The 24,520-nt window shown below is 36.3% G+C and overlaps 1 protein-coding gene across 1 annotated transcript in view; it reads left to right on the top strand.

The window, feature by feature from the left end:
* map2k6 (mitogen-activated protein kinase kinase 6) overlaps window positions 1-23,377 on the top strand; it is a 32,264-nt gene extending 8,887 nt beyond the window's left edge. Inside the window, exons 2-12 of the mRNA XM_055043144.1 lie at window positions 9,024-9,087; window positions 10,398-10,446; window positions 10,878-10,991; window positions 12,054-12,173; window positions 12,771-12,887; window positions 12,982-13,033; window positions 14,110-14,237; window positions 14,450-14,527; window positions 14,853-14,992; window positions 17,369-17,414; window positions 19,647-23,377. Coding sequence (XP_054899119.1) covers window positions 9,024-9,087; window positions 10,398-10,446; window positions 10,878-10,991; window positions 12,054-12,173; window positions 12,771-12,887; window positions 12,982-13,033; window positions 14,110-14,237; window positions 14,450-14,527; window positions 14,853-14,992; window positions 17,369-17,414; window positions 19,647-19,724 — 986 coding nt within the window. The 3' untranslated portion in view covers window positions 19,725-23,377. The remainder of the gene's footprint in view (window positions 1-9,023; window positions 9,088-10,397; window positions 10,447-10,877; window positions 10,992-12,053; window positions 12,174-12,770; window positions 12,888-12,981; window positions 13,034-14,109; window positions 14,238-14,449; window positions 14,528-14,852; window positions 14,993-17,368; window positions 17,415-19,646) is intronic.
* The last annotated feature ends 1,143 nt before the right edge of the window (window positions 23,378-24,520 follow it).

Below are 24,520 nucleotides of genomic sequence, written 5' to 3'. Positions count from 1 at the left end.
GAACAAGGAAAGAATTGTACATACCAATTATGCGTACAATCTGAAGAAAGGATGAATGAGGACATTTTTAATTTGAAATGTAAAAAATGGGAAACTTTATCCAACTTGTAGAATACTACATTTGACAGGTCCTTAGGATGGAACCCCCCTTAACGATTCCTTTCTAAACATTGAACTTAAACAAGTCTTTGATACCAACTCAGCCAACTTTTACTTTGAGCTCTTTGATTGGTGCAGGAATAATGTATGCACAATTTTATCCAAAATAATTTTTTTTCAGTTATTAATTTTGTCTGTTGTTCTGCTATTTGCCTAACTTGAGTAATGTTCATATGTATATGCTTTTTAACTTATTTTAAGGTTATTTATCAGTAACAGACCTTTACTTCTCTGCAAAGCCAAAGGTTGTACCTACTGAGCATTTAAACAGTTTGATTAATCAATTGCCTATTGAATGCTCTGCTCTGTGGGGTTTCCCTGTGCTGACTGCCTGGTTGTTGAGATTGCGTTTTAAGGCTTCCTGTTTTTGTTCAGATGTCAAATTATTCGGATGTCACTAACACATTTATATTTGCAGTTACATATTGTAGAGTACATATAGTTTTCATCTAATTGACATATCCTTAAGGTGATTTGTGGCATACTGTATGGTATTCTGTATTCTGTCACAGGAGTTTATTTCATGTCGTATAATTACGTTTTTGAATTTTGTTTTTTTGTATTTTCTGAACATCCTCAACCCTCTTTTGTCAAGAAAAAATAAAAACAAAATGTATATTTCCATATATCCAAGTAGTACTTGTTTTCTGTAGCAATAGCAACACTCTTCAGTGTGGGTGCTGTTACTGAGTGAAGAAGAATTGCTACTTTCAGGAACAGTCAAGTATTTACAAAGAAAGACATGCAGTAGAACTAAAAAGCTCAAATGAGTTAGACAAAATTGTTCCAGACTGTCCTATTCACCTTTTCAAGCTCTGTCCAGCACTGGGACATGGTGTATTTTGAAATGTTTCCTGTGATTTAACACTTTAGAGTTCAGGACCTGTACTCTTCTGACAATGCACATAGACAATAATGATAGCAGAGCAAACTTTTCTAACCTACAGATTGAACTGACAAAGAAAATTTGTACTTATTTTGGTTTGGTTTTAATATAATAATGAAAGCAGGTGAACTCTTTTTTTGTTTTGTTAATATTAGTGGTTATCAGATCTTTGAATAACATGTTCTCTAGCAGTGCTGTCTGCTTTGCTTCTGCTTAAACTTAGGTGGGGTGAGCCTTTACTGCCATCATGCTAGCTTTACCCACTGTCACATTTCCTTTATGAGGAATTTTGCTTTTCTAAGCTTATTTTGCGAAGCTTAAGGTTTTGATGTTGGTGTGGTTTTGGCTTGAATCATTTACATTTTTGCACTTAACAGATTGCAATTATTTTTGATTGATTTAGGAAAAATCTTAATTTAATATGATTACTCAATGAGAATGGAAAACGTATACATTACACCTTTAAGCAAGCATTCAATTATAATAAAATGTATTGTTCATTTACACTGAAATACACATAAACCTATCATAAACTACAAAATCCTATCATTACATAATTTTTACTAAACCGTAAATGAACATTGACTATACCACAGTATAACGTTGTGCAAGAGGGTGTGATGTTGACAGAGTGGAACTGTCATCAATCCGGGCACTAGAGAACTGGAACAGTCATTACGCTAACCTTACTCAACAGTAGGCGTTACTACAAAAAAACTACACATAGCAGAAATTGCTGCAAAAGAAGTCAAGCAGAAAGAATATATTTCCTAATAAAATAGAAACATGTACGGGAGAAAATTAGGACAAAAATTGTAAGAGTGGTGATACAGTTTCATATGGAAAACTAATTAAAACACTTTACTTAATAAAATCAATCAATCAATCAATCAAATTTTATTTGTATAGCACATTTCAGCAGCAAGGCATTTCAAAGTGCTTTACATCATAAACACAAGAACACAAAGTCATGCAACATATAAAAACAATACATTGTTACATATTACATTTCAAAAACAATTCTAAACAGATGTGTTTTTAATTGCGATTTAAAAGAAGTCAGGGTTTCTGCTGTTTTACAGTTTTCTGGAAGTTTATTCCAAATTTTTGGTGCATAGATGCTGAAAGCTGCTTCTCCTCTCTTGGTTCTGGTTCTGGGGATGCAGAGCAGACCAGAACCAGAAGACCTGAGAGGTCTGGAAGGTTGATACAACAACAGCAGATCTTTGAGGTATTGTGGTGCTAAACCGTTCAGTGATTTGTAAACTAACAACAATATTTAATGTCTATTCTTTGAGCTACAGGGAGCCAGTGGAGGGACTTTAAAACTGGTGTTATGTGCTTTATCTTCCTGGTTCTAGTGAGAACGCGAGCAGCAGCATTCTGGATCAGTTGCAGCTGTTTGATTGATTTGTTGGACAGGCCTGTGAAGATGCTGTTACAATAATCAATGCGAATGAATGAGTTTCTCTAGATCTGGCTGAGACATTAGTCCTCTAATCCTGGAGATGTTCTTTAGGTGATAGAAGGCCGACTTTGTAATTGTCTTTATGTGGCTCTGAAGGTTCAGGTCAGAGTCCATCACTGACCTGAACTGTGCTATTCTTATGTAAAATCTCTAAAATCCCATACAGGCTTTTCACATCAGATCTGTGAATTCTACCGTGCATTAGAAGAAGCGTAAGGAAAATAAATTAAAGCCGAAGCAGAACTGTGCACTGCAAAATAGCAAGGATCTCAGATGTGGGAATTACAAATGGAATCTAGTCAAAGCCCAAACTCTGACCTAATTGATATCCCTTCTGCTTACCTGGGCTGTCTGTGCAAGAAACACCTCAGACATTTCAGAGCTGGAAGGCAGCAGTGGAGGAAACGTACCTCTGACCAACGTCAGAGAGAACACATGGCTATAAGTAGTATCTACTTGAAGTATGCTTACTTTTCCCTCAGCTAGAAAATAATTTTTTTTAGTTTAGTTCACAGGGGATTAGCAGAGATTATTGGCTTAAAAATGAAATTCTATCACTTTATTTTCCAGAGATGGGGAGAAATGATACAAGTATGTAAATTGAATCCTTCTTGTGTGAGCTTATTTTTTGATTTGATTATAGACCTGCATATCCTCAGTCCACTCTGAGCTCTGTGTGCCGCACAATTTTTAATCATACTAGAAAGATTTAGGATTGTTTCCCCCTTTGTGTTTCAGTGTACATTTCTCCTCACATCTCACATATACTGGATGGTGTGTATAATTATTTTTTTTACAACGGTTTAAAAAGTGTACTGCGAGCTGAGTGTCTGACGCTGATGAATCAAGGCCCATTTGGTTGACTGCAACGTTCAGTCAGTATTAGGATAACAATGGTTGGTTGTCATTTGTGTGGAGTTTGTTTTAAACATTTGTATTGAGTTAGCTCAATTTAAGCATTCATGGACTTTTCCATTTACCAGGTTTCAGTTATTCTGACATCTTGTCTCTAACTTACAGTTATGGCTGAATTTGTGTTCCATCATTGCTTCATGTATTCTGAAACACAACAGAGCTGCTGCTTATTCCTTCCAGCCACACACATTACATAATCCTCTGCCCCTCCGACCCCCACCACCTCTTCTCGCTTGCTTTTCTACACCTCGGCACTCCTCCTGTCATTTCTGCTTCACATAGCTGCAGTCTTAACCAACACTCTGCAAGCACCGCGTTTCTGTTGTTAGTTTAGACATGTCATTCCACACTTTGCATATGTATCTGCACTTACAAGGGCTGATGTTTGTTTTGGGAAACCTTTGCATTGTCAGTGTTTTTCATGGCTTTGCGTGGTAATATCTCTGTAGAGGTTTGAAGTAGGCTTCTGTTCTTTAGCTGCGAGGAACATGCTGCTTCTTGCCTCATGATCTGAGTTACAGCTGAAGCATCTTCTTTCTCTAAATATGGAAGTTGTCAGACTTCTTCTGGAATATTTTTCTCCATACCTCAGATGCTTGAACCTTTTTAGACAGACTCAAATTGAATTTGGTGAGGAACTCATGTAGTCGTCATGACTCAGCTAATCTGCCAGTTAAAGCTCATATTTAGTTAGTAATTTCCAGGATTGTGGGCATGATTTTTCTCATCACTTGTAATTGATGTTTCTTCAACACTCTGAATCCTTATATAAGAAAAAAAAAGAGTGATGAGTCATGTTTTTTTGTTAATAAACGACAAACAGAAGCTGCTCATGAACTGTAAATGGCCCGTGGCATGTACATTTTCTGTTTATTTTGTATTTGGTGTCAAACTAACAGCAGGAACTAATTCAGAGGCTGAATGGGTATGTATGTGTTTGTGTCTATTAATATCTACAGTAAAGTCTATTTTTATATGTGTGTATACACACTTAAAAACCAAATGGTGCCTTGGGGAAGTATTCAAACCTCATGAACTTTTATCACGTTTTGTAACTTTACAACCACAGAATTGCATGTATTTCGGGGGTAAATTGTTGTGACAGATCATTACAAATTGGTGGATTCTTGTGAAGTGGAAGAAAAGGATTTATTGTTTTCCAATTTTTTTCTTGCAGATAAAGCTCTAGAAACTCAGGTTTGATATTTTAGTAAGAACCCGTCAGACTTTTCTTGTACTTTTCAAAAATCCGACATCTTTGCATCTTCAAACTGAAACTGTGCCCATCCTTCTTAACTAACTGGTTTAATCTCATTCCCATTTAATGGAAACCATCTGCAAATATCATTTTCTAAGTCTTACCATAAATTCACTGGATTTAGATGTGGCCTTTGACTGGTCCATTCTAACTGTGATATCCTTTCATATCAACCATTCTTTTGTAGCTCTGGCCCCATCAGCTTCAACCAACTTCATTGTGCCTGTTGAAGAAAAGTTTACCCAATTATATAATGGCGATGGAGCATTTTGAGTCCCAGGGTTTTGTATGTAGACCAGTTGTGGTCCTCTTCTGTACTACTGTGTCCCCTATATAGCCCATAGCAATTGTTAAATTTAATTCTATGTTTTTTTTTCTGGTCGTGTCTTAATTTCCCCCAATCCGCAACAAAGGACTGTTTTATGGTGTTCCTGACTAATAGTTGCTCTATCACCTGAACTATGGATCTTTGCAGCTCTTTGAGAATTATCATGGACCTCTTGACTGCTTCTCTGATGAATATTTTCCTCACCCAGCTTGTCAGTTTAGATGGACCGTCATGTTTGCAGTCTTTCCATCTTCAGGTGATGGAACAAACAGTGCTCTGTGATTACATTTAGTGTTATTTATGCTGAGACAAAGTGACACACAGGTTTGCTCTACTTGACTTATGAAAGCAGTTGTTTGCAGTATTTTTTTTAAATAATTTTATTTAAGGCTATTATTTTATTGAAGAGGTTGAATTTTACATTTCTAATGTTTTGTGTCCACAGTAAAAGTTTGGATAAAAATGTATAACTCATAATTACACAGTACTTTGTGCTGGCTTGTTACATAAAAATTGCACCAAAATATTTAAAAAATGTTGGCTGTAAAGTAACCAAATTTGGAAAAGTTGAAAAGCATTTGACATTTTTTGCCATCTGAAATGGTTATGGTCTTCTTTTACAACCTAAGATTTAGAGTTAAATTGCTTTTTTTTCTTCTCTCTATTCTTTTTTGAAGTTGTAGAAGTATACATCCTTCCTTTGACCGGAAGGATGTACACCTCAGAACAATATTTCAGTGGGATTAGTGTAGAATTTCTGGATGGAAATTACTTTAATTCCCAGGTAATGTACAGATTTGATGCAGGTGTTGACGCTCTGCCCGTTTCCTGGTTTACAGTGTGAGTTGTCACAGCATTGCCGGTTTCCAGTTACTATTGTTGTCTGTGTAAATGCATGTAGGAGGGGCTTAAAGTGACATTGTGCAACAAAGCTGCTTTGGAAAGTGGAGACCAGGAGGCTGGCAGCATGAGGCCACCAGTGGAGAACTGCATAGCACGGTAGTGTCACACCCTGCACAGTTGGATAAAAACCAGGACACACAGTGCTGTGTGTGTTGGAAAGCTTCAGGAAAACTCTGAAGGACAGGCTCATCTACAGATTCTTGTGTTTGTCTTTTTCATCCAGACAACAATTTCAGAAATTCCAGTTATTCTTCTGGCTCTTCTCCATGCTCTCTGAAGAGAGACGCCTTCAGCGTTGCTTTAAATAGTATCAAATGACATCAGTTACTTACAGAGATTTCCAAGCACTTTCAGGATAAAAAAACATACTGTTAAAGATCCATTACTATAAAGGCCAAATTTGATTATGTCTCAAAATGAATAAACAATGTCAAGAAAAATCTGAAATATTCTTTTTTCTTATTCATAGCCATTTACTTTAAGAAATCATCATCGCCTGTTGGTTTGGAGGACACAATGATGTATATATTTATTTTCTATGTGGTGATTTCACAACCAGATATAATCTCAAAGACTTTAGAGGTTCCTGTTAAATAGGAACTATCTCCGTGACTTTTACCTTCACTTGTTATCAGTGGTCGGCTTTGTTCTTTTCTACATAATTTTGGATATCACAATTATTTTTAAAGCAAGATTACAAAGTATAACTTGCACAGAAGCATGTCTGGAAATTAAAACCTGAGAAAATAGATTAAGTTGTAGCTGAAGATGCATAATTGATTTATAGCGCAAAATATAATTTAATTGAAAATTTGCATTTTATTGAACTTAATAAAATCTTGCACATTTAGTTTATTATTGTACAGAACTAAAAAAGGAGCAATATTTTTATTAAAAATATTGTGTTTTTCTATGTGTTTTCAAGTGTTTTTTAACTTGACGATTTTGACTCTTAATGCAAAAAGGTTGGGCACCACTGATTTATGCCTTGTATTTGACTTACAATTTGAGAACTGTTACTCTTTAATGTATTTATTTAGTTTTTAAGTTTTTTTTTTTACATTTTTGCTTTGCTGATTGTTGCAATGCTAGGTGTGTTGTTGCTATTTTTCTTATAATTTTAGCTTTATGGTTAACTTTTGGGGGAATAACATTGAAAGTGTCCTTCTCAGCTGTTACCTTCTCTTTCTGCAGAAGAAAAACTGATTTGTGTATGTTTAGCTTTTGATGCAGCACCATCTGAGTGCTGCATCAAATTTCAAAATTCTTTTGAAATTATTATAGCTGTGTTTATATTGTATTAGTGGGGATGACTTAATTTTACAATTTACTTTTTATTCAGCATGAACCCTCAAATGTAATTGATAAACATATACTAAAGCAGTTTTTATAGTGCTTAGCTTAGGTCCAACTAGAGACTCCTCTTGAGACTTTAATCCAATCATATGTAAACACTGACTGGGTTGCTCTTCTGTAACCCGGTCTGAGGAGGTTTGAGCCGGACACAGTCTGCAACCCAACGACTTATGGTTAACAAAGCGTACTGCTATTAAACTGTTAGTGCAGCAGCTTCATATGAGGCAAAAACACCTGGGTTGCCAGACGTCTACTTCCTCTTACCTCTAACATTTAGCTAGGACCTGGAGCCAGACACTGCATTTAACCGTGAGTACTAATGATGACAATGGTAAATTGTAGATTGACTCTAATCCAGATGAATCGGTTCATAATTTAAGTGACTTCATCTATCCAGGCAAAAACATTCAGGCAGTGACAATGGTGTCATTTGTTTTTAACTGTATTTGTAGCTGTAAAAAAAATGTTCAAAACGTGGACTTTTACAGCTGATGTTTAAAAATTGGCAGCAAATTAGCTGCATATTTTGTGCAAATATGCAGTTTTTGTTGTTTCTTTTGGAACTGCATGGCAGTTTGTTCATTTTAAAAGTGTATATAATCAGCTCTGTTTGTTGTGACTGCAAAAAATAAAAAATAAAAGTTGAGCTGGATGATCAACTGTTTTTTCATCTATGTCAAGTAGCTAAGTATGCTTTCATCTTGTGGTATGCTTTGCTGCCAGTGCAGCCATCCTCTGGAGTCTCATTGGTCTGCTTTCTTTCCTTACATAGACTCCAGGATTACACAAGTTTGCACAAACTAATGCACAGAAAGTTACAGACCAGTTACTAGATATGATTTAACATTTTAAGAGAAATATGTCAGTTTGTGGTTCTAAGTATACTTGTTGCTTGTATCTCAATTGCTGTAAGTACTGTTGGAGAGCTGAGCCATCTCACAGTCACATAAAGATGTCATTGTGTATTTTAATGGAATGTGAATGCAAATCTATAATATTTAAGATAATTTGACCATCATGGTTCAAAGATTTGCTCTCTGATAATAAAAGCTACCGAAGGCAGTTGTAGCAGTCCAGAGAAATACATTGTTAGTCCGATTTCTATTTGATGCCTTCATGCTTTGGTTTAATTCTAAAACAAATCTCTGTGTTGCACATTTTTAGATTTTATTTTAATGCAGAATAATGCAACAAAGTAATTTTTCCAACATGCAAGCTACATTAAAAATTTTGCAAATGTGAACTTATTACATAATTGACAGATATAATTCTGTCTCTGGTTGCAGGAAGCTGTTACATTAACATGTTTTTATTAATAGAAGAGGTTGTGAGAGCCCTCTTGGCTTCTGAACAGTAAATCCTCTGCATTCAGAATGACGTCACACACACCAGAGTCAGTGATGAATAGTTCTTATTTAACTATTCTTAGTCTTAGTTGCAGACGTTTTCTCTTTTTGTCCTTTTTTTTCATAGCACTGCTTCTATTCATAAAAAAGCCATAAAAATAGGTACTTTGTGCTTTTTAGAATGGCGTTAGCTTAATACAAAGTGTTATGTGTCTGTGTGCAAATATCAAGACTGAGCTATAAAGAAAAAAGATACTGGAAATTAAATACGTCAGTAAACGGCTGCAAAGCTGAAACGTTTTGATTTTTGAAAGTCTTAAAACGTTCAATGAAATGTTAAAATTTTAGAGAAACCAACATTGTGAAAGCAAATCTCTCTCTAACACTGTTTTGTTTGTTTGCAGGTAAGAAGAAGCCGCCGTTGAAGCTGTCTAAAGAGGTGTTTGAGCAGCCCACACCTGCTGCCGTGTAAGGCTCTTTACCTTCAACATAGTAAATCATGCACTTTATTGATCCTCACTTCCTGCTCAGCACATACTTGATCTTTTCTGAACCTCGTCAGACTGCTGAACATGGGAATTACAAATCCACAGAACAGGAGGAAACTGTTCCCGCAAAATAAGCAAATTTCTACTCCCGACTTGTTTTTGATAACAAATACTTGCAACCTCACATTTCAGTCTTGATTTTATTTTTTAATTATCAAATAAATCAATTGTTTTTAAGATGTAGATATTTGGAGGAAGACATAGCGAGTGGCAGATCATGACACTTTAGTAACATTCTGTATGGTTCTTTTTTCAACTAATACTGCTTTTAGTTTTAAATCATTTATTGTTTTTCATGTATTATATAAAAACATACCTATTTTGCATTCTTAAATTCCATACAAAATGCATGATGTAACATATAATTTTTTCATTCTCATTGAAGGTTTTGGCAATAATTTTCATACATTCTTTTTGAAGTGCTGGTTTTAAATAAATGTTTTTCCAAAAAAAAAAAAAACTTATTTTCTTTCTACATTGTTAAACCTGTTTAACATTTCATTTTTTCATAATTATGCATTAAATAAAAATATATGTTTTTATACAATCAAGAAGTAAGAAAATATTGAACACATTCTTGGCCGTTACCAGTCCTGACGTGTAAAGTAAATGGTGGGAGAGTGAATGAAAACAAACCAATACATATCAACAGAACACTTGAAAATAATTATTTTTTAGACTTGCATGTTAAGTTTTAATTTTGGGTCTGGGTTTAATTCATCAAGGTATTTTTTTTTTCTGTTTGCCAATTTTCATGTTTAATGTTTCTTATGTCCAATTTAACCGGTTTTACCTTACCTGTAGCTCAAAGAATAGATTTTAAAATATTGTTGTTAGTTTACAAATCACTGAACGGTTTAGCACCACAATACCTCAAAGATCTGCTGTTGTATAAACCTTCCAGACCTCTCAGGTCTTCTGGTTCTGGTCTGCTCTGCATCCCCAGAACCAGAACCAAGAGAGGAGAAGCAGCTTTCAGCATCTATGCACCAAAAATTTAAACAAACTTCCAGAAAACTGTAAAACAGCGGAAACCCTGATTTCTTTTAAATCGCAATTAAAAACACACCTGTTTAGAACTGTATTTGAAATGTAATAATGTATTGTTTATTCCATGATGCATGACTTTGTGTTCTTGTGTTTATGATGTAAAGCACTTTGAAATGCCTTGCTGAAATGTGCTATACAAATAAAATTTGATTGATTGATTGATTGATTTGTGTTTTTTAGACCCCCCAGAGATTTGGATTCAAAGGCTTGTGTAACAATTGGAGAAAAGGTAATAATTTTTCAGTTGCTCCACCACTTCCGACCCCATTGAATTTTTATTTGTGCTATAGCGTCTCACTGGGGATTTTCATTCCTTCCCTTAGTGCATTTACTGTTTATAAACCCTGGTGGGCTCAGAGTAGCATCTGCTAGCTGTAAAGAACGCTCCGATGGACATTACAGCTGCCTCTAACTCTTCTGATTGTGGGGAGGCAGGAATGCTCTTTAATGCCCATCATGCTGAAAAAATATTTATTTTAAACTCCTCAAATAATAGAAATTTTCCGTTGGCAGAAGGGCTTAATTTTTTTTTTTTTTTCCTTAAAAATCTTGTGCATTAATAAATGCTGGAAGCCATCTGACAGCTTGGTAGACATGAAACACATCCGTTGTGAAAAGTTTCACCCCTTTGACATTGTCCTCTTACTGCGTTTGGAGCAGAAATGTGAGGTGAAAGCAGATGATCTGGAGCAGATCTGTGAACTGGGACGAGGAGCGTATGGTGTGGTGGACAAGATGAGGCATGTGCCCAGTGATCTTATCATGGCTGTCAAGGTGAGTGAATCAAAGCCTGTACTATTGTCACCCCAGAAGATCAGATGCTCTCTGCTTTTATTAGTCTCTCTGAACACCTACTATCAGTTTACCTTTCAAACTCATTGTTTGTCATTTGTCAGTTAGCAACTATCACTGTGGTTGAAAACTCTGAACTCTGATCGTGGCATGCAAGTCGATATCTAATCAATTGTTACAGGAATGTTTTATTTCTCATTGGGTTGTGTAGACAAGTTATGAGCAAGCACAATGAGAAGACTGGAGTCTCTAAGTCAGTTTGGACAACTGTGGAGGAATTCTCTTGAGAGTGAAACCAATAGCTAACTAAGAAGAACTTTGGCCCCTTGTCGAGCAACACCTACCTGGTTGTATCTGGTGTGCCCACCTCCTGTAAATCCAAGAGATTTTAGAAGATAGGTTTGTGTTGACACAATGTCAGTGTAAGAAGATATTTACAATGACCTTAGAGAAGCAACTCTTACGATGCATCCATTTGAAACTCATCATTCTACAGTGAGAAAGAATGTACAAAACTGGAAACTAGATATCATAGTTGCATCTGAATGAGACGCAAGACTTCTGTAGCAATGTCTCTGGATCACATCTGGAAAAAAACCAAACACCTTGAGCCAACTGTAAGTTGTGATGGTGGATTGACGATCTGGGCTTGTGTTGTAGTCACAGAACCAGAACACTTTGCAATGAATGAGCATCTCCTCTGCATACCAAAGCATTCTAGAGAGAAAAGTGAGGCCACCTAATTGACTGCTCAAGTTTTTACCAATCAGTCATCAACAGACTGAAGATGCTAAACACAGAAGTAAATGGGCAACAGAATCATAGCTGGTGGTACACAGCTGTGAGAGCTATGTACCATCAGATTTTTCCAGACCTTATTGAGCTGTAAAGAAGAGTAGAGTAAAGTTTCTCCTCAACAACTTCTGCTACTGGTGGTTCCCACAGCGGGGACCTTCTCCATGAGTTGACTTAGTCTGGCTTTTCCTTGCATAATTAACACCACCTGTCTGTGTATTAATTAGATTTCCTATTGTTCCCTTCCAGCGGATTCGGGCCACAGTTAACACTCAGGAGCAGAAGAGGCTGCTGATGGATCTGGACATCTCCATGAGGACAGTGGACTGTTTTTACACCGTCACTTTCTATGGAGCGTTGTTCAGAGAGGTATGCCATTTTGTATGGACTCTAATGTATTTATTAGGTGTCCTTTCTGTTTCAATGATTATTTGTAAAGCCTATATAAGACAGAGATGAGACAATGGAAGAGGATTCAAAAATAAAATGGGAAATATGAGTTGTTTCAGAGACTTTAAATGACTGCTGAAAATTTTTAATTTGAGAAAACAGCATCATCAATGGAGAACATCGCCATTTGTTTGTATAAATAAAGAGTGAAGTGAAGCAGAGAACTTGTTTGTTCATTAAACTGAAACTTCCTGAATGTACAGGATTACAAGCAGGTCAAGATCATTTAAAATCACTTCCCAGCTCTTATTCTATGACGAGATTCCCATATTACGTACTGTACATGTGTATCATAGATAATGTACAGCAGGAATAACCTTTTTTATTCCTGGCTAACATTCTTGTGACTCAAACCTCTTCTGAGGATTTTGTCGGATGGAGAAAACTTCCTGCATCAATGAATGAATGATCAGGATTTCCTCTTAGGGTTTTTTTAAAACTTCCTGTCTGATGGGAATCCGTCTGGCTGCTTTGTGTCTTGATCTCTTTCCAAATCCTGCCCCCATCTTTTGCCAGGGTGACGTGTGGATTTGCATGGAGCTGATGGACACTTCCCTGGACAAGTTCTACAAGCAGGTGATCGAGAAGGGATTGACCATTCCTGAGGACATCCTGGGAAAAATCGCCATCTCTGTGGGTTACTTGACTAGCTGCAACACATGAGTACATGCTTTAGATATTTGCTATGTAATTCTCAGTTGTTTATTAATGACTTCTGTTATTACAGATAGTAAAGGCTCTGGAGCATCTGCACAGCAATCTGCAAGTCATCCACAGAGGTAAGAGCCTGAGTGGAAACCCATTTAACTCTCGGAGATGCTGTCAATATCCAGCCAGCTGCTTCCTTCCTTCAGACTATTTCCAGATCCTATTAAAGGATCATAACAGCATCTTTATTACTCGATACTCGAGAAAAGTTCTGAAATGTGAATCTGTCTCTGGTGAAGAGCACTCTACAGGTTAAAGGTCTTAGGTTTCCTGCCTTCTTAAACATCAATTGGGATCTTTTTGATGCAATTTCAGTCAGTCACTGTAAAGGGTAATGTATAGATACATACTTTGATGCATGTATTGAAATATAAAATGCTAAAATATGGTCTACAAGAGGAGCCTGAGCATACTTTCTGAGGAGGCTTTAACATTTATTGGAAGATGTTGATAGATGTTCATGCAGATGATGGGAAGGGAAATTAAGTGCAACTACTTTGTACCAGGTCTGAACTGGTGCAAAGTAGTATGGTGAACAAACATACATTTCTACTTAACTTTTAATTAAATAAAAGTTTCCTGAATATCAACTTGGAATTTTATTTATTGTGTTCTGAAGTAATAAGTTAAACTGTGGCCTCAATATTAAAAACATTCCATTTTCAATAGATTGAATACTCTGATATTGTCTACTGTCTTGCAAAGCAGAGTAGCGACACTTTTAAATTACATAATTTTCTAAAAGAGGACTAAAAAGTCTTCTGTTTTTCAATAATTAAGGAATCTATAAAATCTTCATATTGTATCTAATCATACTTTTCTCTTAATTAGAAAACTGTGCTGCATTATCAAAAATAGTGTTAACTATTTTTCTTTGTATTGGTTTCAAATTTTAAGTTTTAATAGGATGACAAATTGGTATAATCAGTATATTTTGCTGGTACAGTATGCTTTGCATACTGATATACCAGTACGCCTAGCATACTGGTATACCAATTATAATATCTATTTTATATTATTTATTTTACAACCTTGATACTTATTCTTTTAGCATGTGAAACGTAAGAAGAGAGCTTCTCATTTTAAATTCAGCTACATTTTGTTCCCAATCAAATAAAAAACGCTGTTTGCTTTGTTGTCTCTCCAGATGTGAAGCCCTCCAATGTGCTCATCAACACTCAGGGTCAAGTGAAGATGTGTGACTTCGGCATCAGCGGCTACCTGGTGGACTCTGTGGCTAAAACTATGGACGCTGGCTGCAAACCCTACATGGCAGTAAGCGGCATCTTTTTCCATAAATGACAGAAGTATCCAGCTCTGTATTTTAGTAGAAATGTATGAGACCAATGTTATTATAGTGAAGATGTCAGCATATGAGGACCATTTTACATACATAGTGTTTACATAGCTTCTCAATTTTTCACATTTGAAATTAATGTAGTCTTTCAAATGTAAAATTTGTGATCGTTTCGTCTCTTCAATCTCAGCCCGAGAGGATCAACCCGGAGACGAACCAGAAAGGCTACAATGTCAAATCTGACATCTGGAGTTTAGGAATCACAATGGTAGGGGAAAAGTAAAATAAGTAACACCTGAACTGTTGTGAGAATACAGCACCGTCCACATTTATTGCCACACCAGTTAAAGTTGTTAAAAAAAAAATCTTAAAATAAACACACCTTGTATTTCAGTAAAAACTTTTGTTAGATCACTGGTCCCACACTTTCTGGTAATTAAGGTAATTAAGGTTACAATAATTAAATCTGAAAACTTCCATTTCACTTTTTACTATTGTCTGGGTTCACCTGTCATATCCATAGCCCTGCGTAGTTGTTTGTATCACACTCGCCTTTATTTCAAGTGTAAGAAATTGTTTGTGTGTGTTCTCAGATTGAGCTCGCCATCCTGCGCTTCCCTTACGACTCGTGGGGAACACCCTTTCAGCAGCTGAAACAGGTGGTGGAAGAACCTTCGCCCCAGCTTCCTGCCGACCAGTTCTCCCCTGACTTTGTGGATTTCACCTCTCAGTGGTACGTCTTTGTTTCACTCTATAAAATCCACTTCCCTGGAAGCAAATGAAAATTACAACCGATAAGACAGGAAATCATTGTTACTGGTGTTGTTTCTGATGGAATTAGTATGTTATTTTTTTCATATACAAGTTACTTATTTACATCTAACACAGTTTAATATTATTTCTTGGAAGTTAAGTACAAAATGTTAAGACGTCTAAACAGGCAATCCAAAAAATCTTCAGTCACTGATTCCATTTTAATTGTTTAATTGAATGATGTTTCACATGTAACTAGGCCTGTCACAATAAATAATAAATCAATTAATCACATGATAAACTAAAACAAACGCAAAGATTTTTATTTGCTTGGTTTAATGTTTTTCCTTTTCTCTCTCTTTTTACCAAAACTGGTTTTCAGTCTGGTGCTTTGGTCTTAACTATCTCTTTTTTTTAAAGACAATTTTACCTGTAGAGACTTCAGAATTAATTTTACTTGTTGTTTCTGTTGTTTTGTTTATTTATTTTGGATATTTACCATGTCTTCCAGTTCCAATATTTAAATGTTCCTCAGAATTGATCGTTTATTGGTCTAAATAATAAACGTCCATTACTACCATTATATTTCTTGAAAATTGTCTCATATCAACAATATTATCATTTATCACAACAAGTTCTGGGACAATTAATGTCTGGCCAGAATTTCTTATCCTGACTGGCCCACATCTAACCGCTGTCAGAAAACGTTACTATTTTCTCCCTTCCAATAAGAGCAGAGCAAAGTTCCAATCTGTTAGCACTAACAGCCATTCAATGACACTACAACACATCAATTCTGAGGTCTGATTTGGATCCGTCTCTGTGTCCACCTGATGTTCATTTTTAAACTTCTTGCCTCTTTTTTCCTGCCGCTGGTTTTGTTTCCTCCTTTCTCAGTTGCTTAGTTACAGATGCAACTATTATGTTAGCAGGAAGATGCAGCCAGTAACTGCGTGAGCTGTGGAGGGATGTCTTTCATATAAAGGAAGGTGTAAAACGCCTAGCTTCTGCCTTTTCGGAAAACTAATATGATCAGTCACATTTCTTGTTGATGTTTTAAGTTGACCTTTGGCTTTACTCTGCTCCCCCTTAAAAAGAAGTGGTGTTCCAGTTGCCGATATCCAGACATATGGGTTCACCAAAATGATTGGTCTTGTCTTGTTGCTTTGCGACTGATTTCTAATCAGGTTTTTGGAAAACTTTAACCTGGCAAAAATGATTTTTAGCTGGTTGAGATGGTGAGTGGAAGGAACAGTGTGATAGTCATAAAGGCACAAACTGTAATGATAGCTACGACCTGTTGAAGAAAATCCAGGGAAGTGCAGGACCTCCAGACATAGATGTATCCAACATGTGGACTACATTCCTTGTGTTAAGCCACTCCTGAACAGAAACTGAGGAAAAGATCTGGACCGATGCTCAGTGGTCCAGAGTCCTTGTTTTAGATTAAAACAAGTTATTTAAACAAAGTTATTTAAACAAAGTTTCCTCAGTGATCACAGCAGATGGAGTGTTTTCTCATCTGACTCCATCAGCTAAAGAAATTTTTTTATTTATCTGTCATTTTCTATAAATCAAAATTATGTTGATACATTTACAGGAAACTTGGCAGTTCTAGTTTTGCTTGAAATAAGCTTTCAAGTGTCTTTTTTCTGTGACAGCTTTAATGAGGGGCAGTACATGTTGACATTTGATCTTCAGCCTGAAATGTACAAAATGATTCAGAGATGTTGGTGAAAACTGTCCTTTTGACAGTTTTAATTGATTTATGAAACATCTAAATCCTGCAGGTGTTTTGTGCTAATATTTAAACTCATTCAAACTCGGAGAAGTTTGCATAGTTACCTCCAGCATATTTGGATATTTAGATTAATAAAGAGCAGAAGTTATTCTAGACCTGTAAAGCAGGTTTGTACCCTGTAGATGAAGATTCTTTTATTTCCAGACTCCTGCCCTCTGTAGAATCCAGACTATCACAGTTCTGTCTGCATGTGTGGGCTCTTTGTTCTGCTGCAGGATGATCTTGTACCAATCTGTTGGTTTTCTGAGCCCAAAGTAGCATAAACTGTCTGTGATATTCTGCTACGACTCCAGCTTTCCCTGCAGAATGGAGGTTTCTTCTCACTCTCCTGTCCTCAAATGATGGGCAAATGTTTTCTCAGAAAATGGAGTCAGCTGATTTTTACCAGCAGAACCATGCAGCTGTTTGTTACATCCGCCATCACACTAATTGACTCAAATCAATCTTGCTTGTTTCCTGTGAGATGCAAAAATGAATGTGAAAGTACAGAAACAACTTGTTGCAATTTGTTTTAGAGTAATTCTGTATTTTGGCCTTGTTTTTTTTTAACCACAGCTTAAAGAAAAACGCCAAAGAGCGGCCAACATACACAGAACTCATGGTGAGTTTTCTTTTTTATGTTCACCTCGTCCTTCTGTTGATGTCTAGTGTTCTTATTGTTTATTGTCTACTTGTCATGGTGTTAGTTACACACTACGGGGCTGATAAAATCTATAACATATGTATAGAAAGATCTACTATTACACATGACTGCAAAATGATCCTAAATGACCCAATTTTGAAAAAAAGGAATGTATGCACACAAGAATGTCAGTCAAACAAAGAACAGAGACGAGACTGAAGTAACAAAACACACACCCAACAAAACCAAACCAAACCACACTAGACCAAAGTGGTTACTTTGCACAGTGTTGTGGTCAATTACATTACACTGAATGCATATAGATACCAAATCTCTGCATAGAGACAAATTGGTCACAAAGAGATGACAAAATAACCAAACAATATTTAGAATAAAGACATGCATAAAGAAATCTGAAAAAAATAAACACAGAGAGAGAAACCTGTAGGAGTTAAGCTAGAAAATAAGACACGTGCAATGAGAACAAACATTCAAAATAGTCAAACCTGTAGAAATATAAAACCAATGAAGGAAGAATATATGGTCAGAAGACAAATTAAACTATAGAGTATAAAATAAGACGACTCATGTTAATTAATTTAGCAAAATGTCAGTCAGCTGTGGTAGAACGCACCACAATTAGGAAACTTGAGAAGAAATGTTAAACCCTAGCAAAATACATCAACTATCTTCTATAGAAAGTAGCTGAGTAGTGGAAGAACCAGACACTCACAGAAATGCTCAATCACATGTTTCTATGAGGAGAGCAGGAGTTCACAGAGAGATATGATTTTAACCATCATACACACAGTCACTTTGTGTAGAATATGGAACTTACTAGTCTGCAATTAGCACCACTACTGTCTTATGGTGTCCTTGTATGTAACCATTGAGACCTTTACAGTGTTTTATGCAAGTATAAGATGTATTGAAATTAATTCCCATAAAATGTAATGGGAATGAACTGCAGGTTTGGCATGTGCACTCAGTGTCTTTATTTTGATGTAGAAATTGTGAACATTTCATAGTTGTAAAATATTTCTGAATATTTTCCAAGTTTAAAAAAAACCTACAATGTGCAACATGATCACACCATAAGTTTGATATTATGCAGTCAAATCAAAGCTGTATAAAAACTTTAAAAAGTAATATATGACATTACATGGCATTTTTCCCTTGATTTTTGAAAATTTTCTAAAAGTTCAATGTGTTGACAAATGTAACTTTCATTACTCATAATGGGGATTTATTTATTTTTATTTAAAGGTCTTTCAAACTGACAATCATGTCACCAGCCCATTATAGGGCAACACAGAGACAAGCAGGACACACACACACCATTTAATTCGTTTAGACTAGAAGAAAGATAGTCAAACAAGGACATGAACAATGTAAAAAGAGATTGAACGAAAATAAACAGACCCTGTAAAGTTCTACAAAGAACAATGTATATGCAGACAGACTTCTGTTTTTTTTATTTTCTTTTTTGTACATGCAAATAGACTTAGCATTAGCATTTCTGCAAAAAATTTTCAGACAAGATGGCCACTAGAGGCCACCACAGCATTATAGAAAGATGCAAAATGATTTCCACAAGATGTAAAAAGATGAACAAGTAGATTAACACAGTAACAGTCTAAATTAAAACTGTCTGAGGGATCAAATAAAAATTCTCAAAAGCAAATGAAGTTAAAGTTAAAAACCAAACAAATGGACTAAATAAGCCAATGTTCACACTTTGGATAAACAAAACAGAAAAAAAAACAACTTTATGAAGTGAAATTTGACCTGAAAAACCCCTTAGGTATTTTACTAGGTAAGAAGTGCATTAATAAATAAACCTTAACTTTAAGAATAATTAAAATACAAAAGACAGAAAGTTACTTCAAAAGGCAAAAATGAAGTGAAGGAAATGATTAGATGGAACATCTTCAATAAGAAATAAAGGCTTAAAAATGCCCTTCAGAACAGATCATCTTTATCCAAAACAAAAACAAGGTAATTTCAAAATGACAAAGCAACTTGGACAATAATCAAAACATTGACTTAAAAAACCCCAAAGGATTATAAGGAACTACAAAGTAAAGAAAGATGTACTAGAAATTGATGGTTAGTATTGTTATATCTTCAGTCTTGCTAGGGATATAAATCTGCCCTCATGAAAAACTCCTGATTTCATTCAGACTAACCTGATCTCCGTCTCCTCCACAGCAACATCCCTTCTTCACCTCCCACGAGGCCAAAGAAACTGACGTGGCTAGCTTTGTGAAAGTCATCCTGGGGGATTGAGCTCTACATGTGCACGGCACAGAGGGAGGAAAACCTAAAAACCATCCTACAAAAAAGCAGGTCTCCCTCTCACCCCCCCTCCACGCCTCCAGAGTCAGAACGAGGAAGACCGGCGGACGAAGTAGAACAAGGAGGCGGCCTCCATGTCTCCCCTGAGGTGGTGGGAGGGGCGGGGGAGACCTCGAGTATAATATGGAATAATTCAAGGTGTCTGTATGCAAAACCTCCCCCTGTGATCAGATTAGCTTCACCCACTTCTCCCAATATTATTAACGAGCTGGCCACGCCATCCACCATTGTGGTCAAACTCTTGTTTTCTCACTGAAAAGCAGTGGAAGATGTGCAGATCGTAAAAAAAAAAAGATGGCTGATATAACGCTTTCTGTGTATAATCTAAATGTTTGCCTACTCAAAGCAAAAGTCCTGCATCAGATTATTAACTGACTGCATGTACAGAATATATCTCTGGCAGCCACAGATGGCCAATGATGAGCAGCTGTAGAGCCTGATTGTAGACTTAAGAGCCTCCCCTAGTGGTCTTTAATAGGTACTGCAGTGCAACTGCTTTCCTCGCCAATGCCATCTACCTACGTGTTTTAGGCTCTTGGCTGCCTGTGTGTGTGTGTGTGTGTGTGTGTGTGTGTGATTGTGTGTGTGAGCTGAGGGATGTGTTCAAATGGCTGCAGGTCGAGGCAGAGCCAGAATGCTGTCCGGTTAGTTTGCAAACACGGCGAGAGGTCAGCTCATGCTCTGATACAGCCGCTGTTCAGCATTTCAGGCCGTCGAGCTGCAGCAAATTAATCAGAGCAAGCAAATCAGATATAGTCATCAGAAAAGCTGTGAATATAATGAACTGTCTTTTACCAAAATGTCTGTTTTTTTTTTTTTTTTTTTTTTTTTTTTTTTTAAGGCTAGAAACATTTTGAATGGATTTAAGAAGAGGATTGCCCCTGATTTAATGTGCAGTTTACTATAGGTTGAGCTCAAAATACCTATCATACACTCGCTTTATGTTCAAAGGGCTGGCAATGTTGAATGTTGGTGAAGGAATCTTGAAATTAAATTTTTTTTCCTAATCTTGAAGCTGCCGATTCCACTTTTCGTTTAAGTGCAAAAACAGGATTCTATGGAAAACTGTAACTAACTCAGAGGGGATTTACTTCATTTTGTGTCTGAAAGACAAGATATCGCTTTAAAATGAGGTCTCTCTTGTTTTAAAAGACATGACTTGAATGGAAAGCTAACAAGAAAATGAAGTTTACAGTCTAAATATCTTCTTAGATCTTTTCTACTCCTCCGTTTTAATTGTTAAAAATCTTGCTGATACTGAAAATGGCTAACTTTGAATTTTTGGTCTAACAGCATCCACTCTGAAGAGTGATAGCGCAATCTATTATGTGTGGTACCTTCCCCGATTAAGAAAAAAAATATATTTTTAAAGTTTCCCACTCCTTCATCACTGGTGATTCCTGATCAAATTAATAATTGTCAAACTCAAGTCACCATTTGATTTCTTGACTCCAGCTTCTGATCCTTTGTAGAATCACCAAAATTAACTTTCAAAAGCAGCAATTTACCCATATACTTCCAAAGTTTGTGATTCTTGCTTAAGTGTTGTCAGAAAATATAACTGTCTTGCACAAAACAATAATTATGCAACAGCTGCTTATTTCATTCAGACGTTCCTGACGAAGATGTTAAATGTTGGTTTATATTGTAGAAAGAGGTCGACACTAAAGAATTAGAAGTAAGAGGAACCTCTAGGACTTATGTTTAGCCTAAAACTGTAAATATTTGCCAAATATTTGTGTTTGCCTGATTAGTTTTTGCACATATTTCTTTGAGTGTAAGGAAACCTTTCAAAGAACCAATCTCCCCGCATACAGAATAGTGCCCAATAATTTGTTACATTTCAGTTTAGTCCAGGTGTTTTGCACTTTTAATATAAATATATTATTTTCCTAGTTAATGTTTTTTTTTTTTTTTTTTTTTTGCTTTGCATCTTGAAGCACAAAAGTAATTTGCCACGACAGCTTGAGCAAAAGGAAACCAAAGCATTGTCATGTTTGCACAAATAATAAAACTGTATTAAGTCTGGTACAAAATGGCCGTACGAGTTATAAGAACTCCTTTGAAGTAACAGTGCTTAAACTTTTCTTTTCTGTCCCTTTGCAAAGCCTGAACCAGTGAGCAGAGAGTCTTGTCTTTCAGTTTGATTTGTTGCAACTCGCGGTTTTGGTAATGCTGGATGCAGCTGTGCAGACCTCCACATGCTTTATTTTCAGTGTGTGTTTGTGTGTTACATGGGGAACATTGTCCCATATCCTCCTTGTTTTCTGTACTGAGCCAATCACAACCCTCTCCACTCCATGCTCGACATAAAAGGAACTGGACATTGTTGCTATTATTGTTGTTAATACTATATTAATGTTATTATTTAGGTTCACCCTCAACCCCTAATCCATGTTACAGACATATTAACTGCAGTTATTCTTATTTATTACAACTGCTGTGTCCTTCTGAAGACTTGAGCAATCCATCAGAGACTCTTCTTTGCTTGCCTCTGTGGTTGTGTGTGTTTTTGTTGTTTTTCTTGGCTCAAACAGGTAAATGCTTTTACAATGTAACTTTTATGCCTTCTATGTGCCTCTATAATAGAAAAAAAAAACATCTAAGAAAATAAGGATGTTGCAGGGTTGGGCTCCCTCCCTCTTCACACTCTGCATGGCATCATATCCCCAGCACCCTGCCAGCTTTGAGGACTTTGTGTTTCTTTGTGATGTTACTCTTGCTGTAGCTTGAGGGTGTTTGTACTTGTGCCTGTTGTCGCTTCGGTGGCTCCTGAGGGCAGAAAGCTTGATGATGGTGAGTGAAATTTTAACAGAGTACATAAGGTCTTTAACCTTAAAACTCTTCATTTATTAGTTTATGCATTGTACAAATGTGGATCTTTTTTTTTTTGGCCTTCAGAAACAACTTTCTGTCCTCAGTCTGCTTCCGTCTTTTTTGTCTTGAGGTTTCCTGTTTTGTTGCAGGTTAATAATCCTCTCCTTTCACCCCATAATCTGGCCCTAGCTTGGCTCAGCCCTTGTGACCGTTAGCCCAGAGAACTTCTGGAGGTGTTACAGTCTTCTAAACAAACCGTCACCCTCCTCTGTTTGTTCCGGCTTCGAAGCGTTGGCGCTGATGCTGCCAAGAGGCAGTTGCCTGATGAGCGGTGGATGTTTTTGTGTTTGTACAGCTGCCAATCAAGATGAATCAGTTTGTGGGTGAGCACACCAAGGGCTCCCTCATTACCACATTGTCGTGACAAAATTAGCAAAATTCAGAGATTCTTTGTGTCAAAGTATTAAAAAGAACCACAAATTTTCAAAAATATGACCAAAGAGAAGCCTACCAGGATCCTTTCTTCATCATCATGTACATGTGGTGTTTGTGGGCGTCCTAAGTGCCTAATTATGCTTTTTTTTTTTGTCAGATTTATACTTAAAAGCGTCTCTGTGTTCAGGCGTGATAGCCAAACTTCCTTTGCTCAACCCACTGTGCTGAATATTTTATAAAGTCCTTCTAGTTAAATTCTACTGGAATATGTTCCCCTCACATCTTCAGTCGTATGTTTTGAAAGTACTCAGATACACCACTAGATGTCAGAATCTTCACATCTTCATAAATATATATATATATATATATATATATATATATATATATATATATATATATATATATATATATATATATATATATATATATTTAAGTATTGCTCTTAAGGTTTCAAGTCTGCAAGTATTGAAGTCTGTCAAAGGAATGTAATTGACTGCAAAACTATTTTTTTCTTTATCTACCTGGTTTTAAAGATGTCATATTTAGAGTAAAAGGACACAAATTGATCTAAATTACCATTCCAAAAATGTCCTGAAGTCTTTTTTTCAGAGTTATTACACTTATAGCAACTGTCTTCATTAAAGGCAGCAGGTTCTGTCCCCTGTACAATTCTATTACACCTTAATTTACCCTTGTTTGAATAAAGATCAAATAGGATTGGGTTGTGCAGCTGGAAACACATTGAATTTTGAACATTTTGAAGTCCACCTCTGAGTGGCTAACCTCCTGCACCCCTCTAAAATTGAATGTTTTGTGTTCTGGTGCCTATCTTCAGCAAACAGGTTGCCAGTCTGTCACATGGCAACACAAAGACAGAGGACAAACAACCATTTACACACCCTCTCACACCAAGGGAGAATTTAGAGAAACCACTTAACCTGACAGTCATGTTTTTGGACTGTGGGAGGAAGCCGGAGTACCCAAAGAGAACCCATGCATGCACAGGGAGAACACAGAGCAGTGCTAGCAACTATTATGACTTTAAAGTCTATTCATGATCAAAAACTTTCTGATGTTACTGAATTAAATCAGTTCTGCACAAAATTGTGGACAAAGATTCTTCAGTTATGAAATTTAGAGCCAAACTTTTCTGTTGTGGAGATTTGACACATAAAATTGGATAGAAAAAAATGTTATCTATCCAAAGTTATCTATTGGATAGTTATCTATCCTATTGATAGATATGCGTTTTTATATTCCAACTTTCGTTGCCCCAGGTTTAAACACTGCAATTTCAACATCGTTTCATTCAAGAGAAATGTAAATCTCCCAGTTTATATTTTGCCTCATTTTAATTCTTCCCTGGAGCTTTTTGCTCTTACCCACTTCCTTCATTCGATAAAAAAAAAATATAAGAAGCTTTAAATAGTGTTTGGAAGGGCCCAGATGTATTTAAAGTAAATTCAGCTGAAACC

The sequence above is a fragment of the Poeciliopsis prolifica genome, unplaced genomic scaffold, assembly GCF_027474105.1.
Source record: "Poeciliopsis prolifica strain line A6 unplaced genomic scaffold, Auburn_PproV2 SCAFFOLD018, whole genome shotgun sequence".
Taxonomy (NCBI): domain Eukaryota; kingdom Metazoa; phylum Chordata; class Actinopteri; order Cyprinodontiformes; family Poeciliidae; genus Poeciliopsis; species Poeciliopsis prolifica.
The sequence above is the reverse complement of the archived record's forward strand: the minus strand, read 5'-3'. Positions and strand labels throughout refer to the sequence as shown.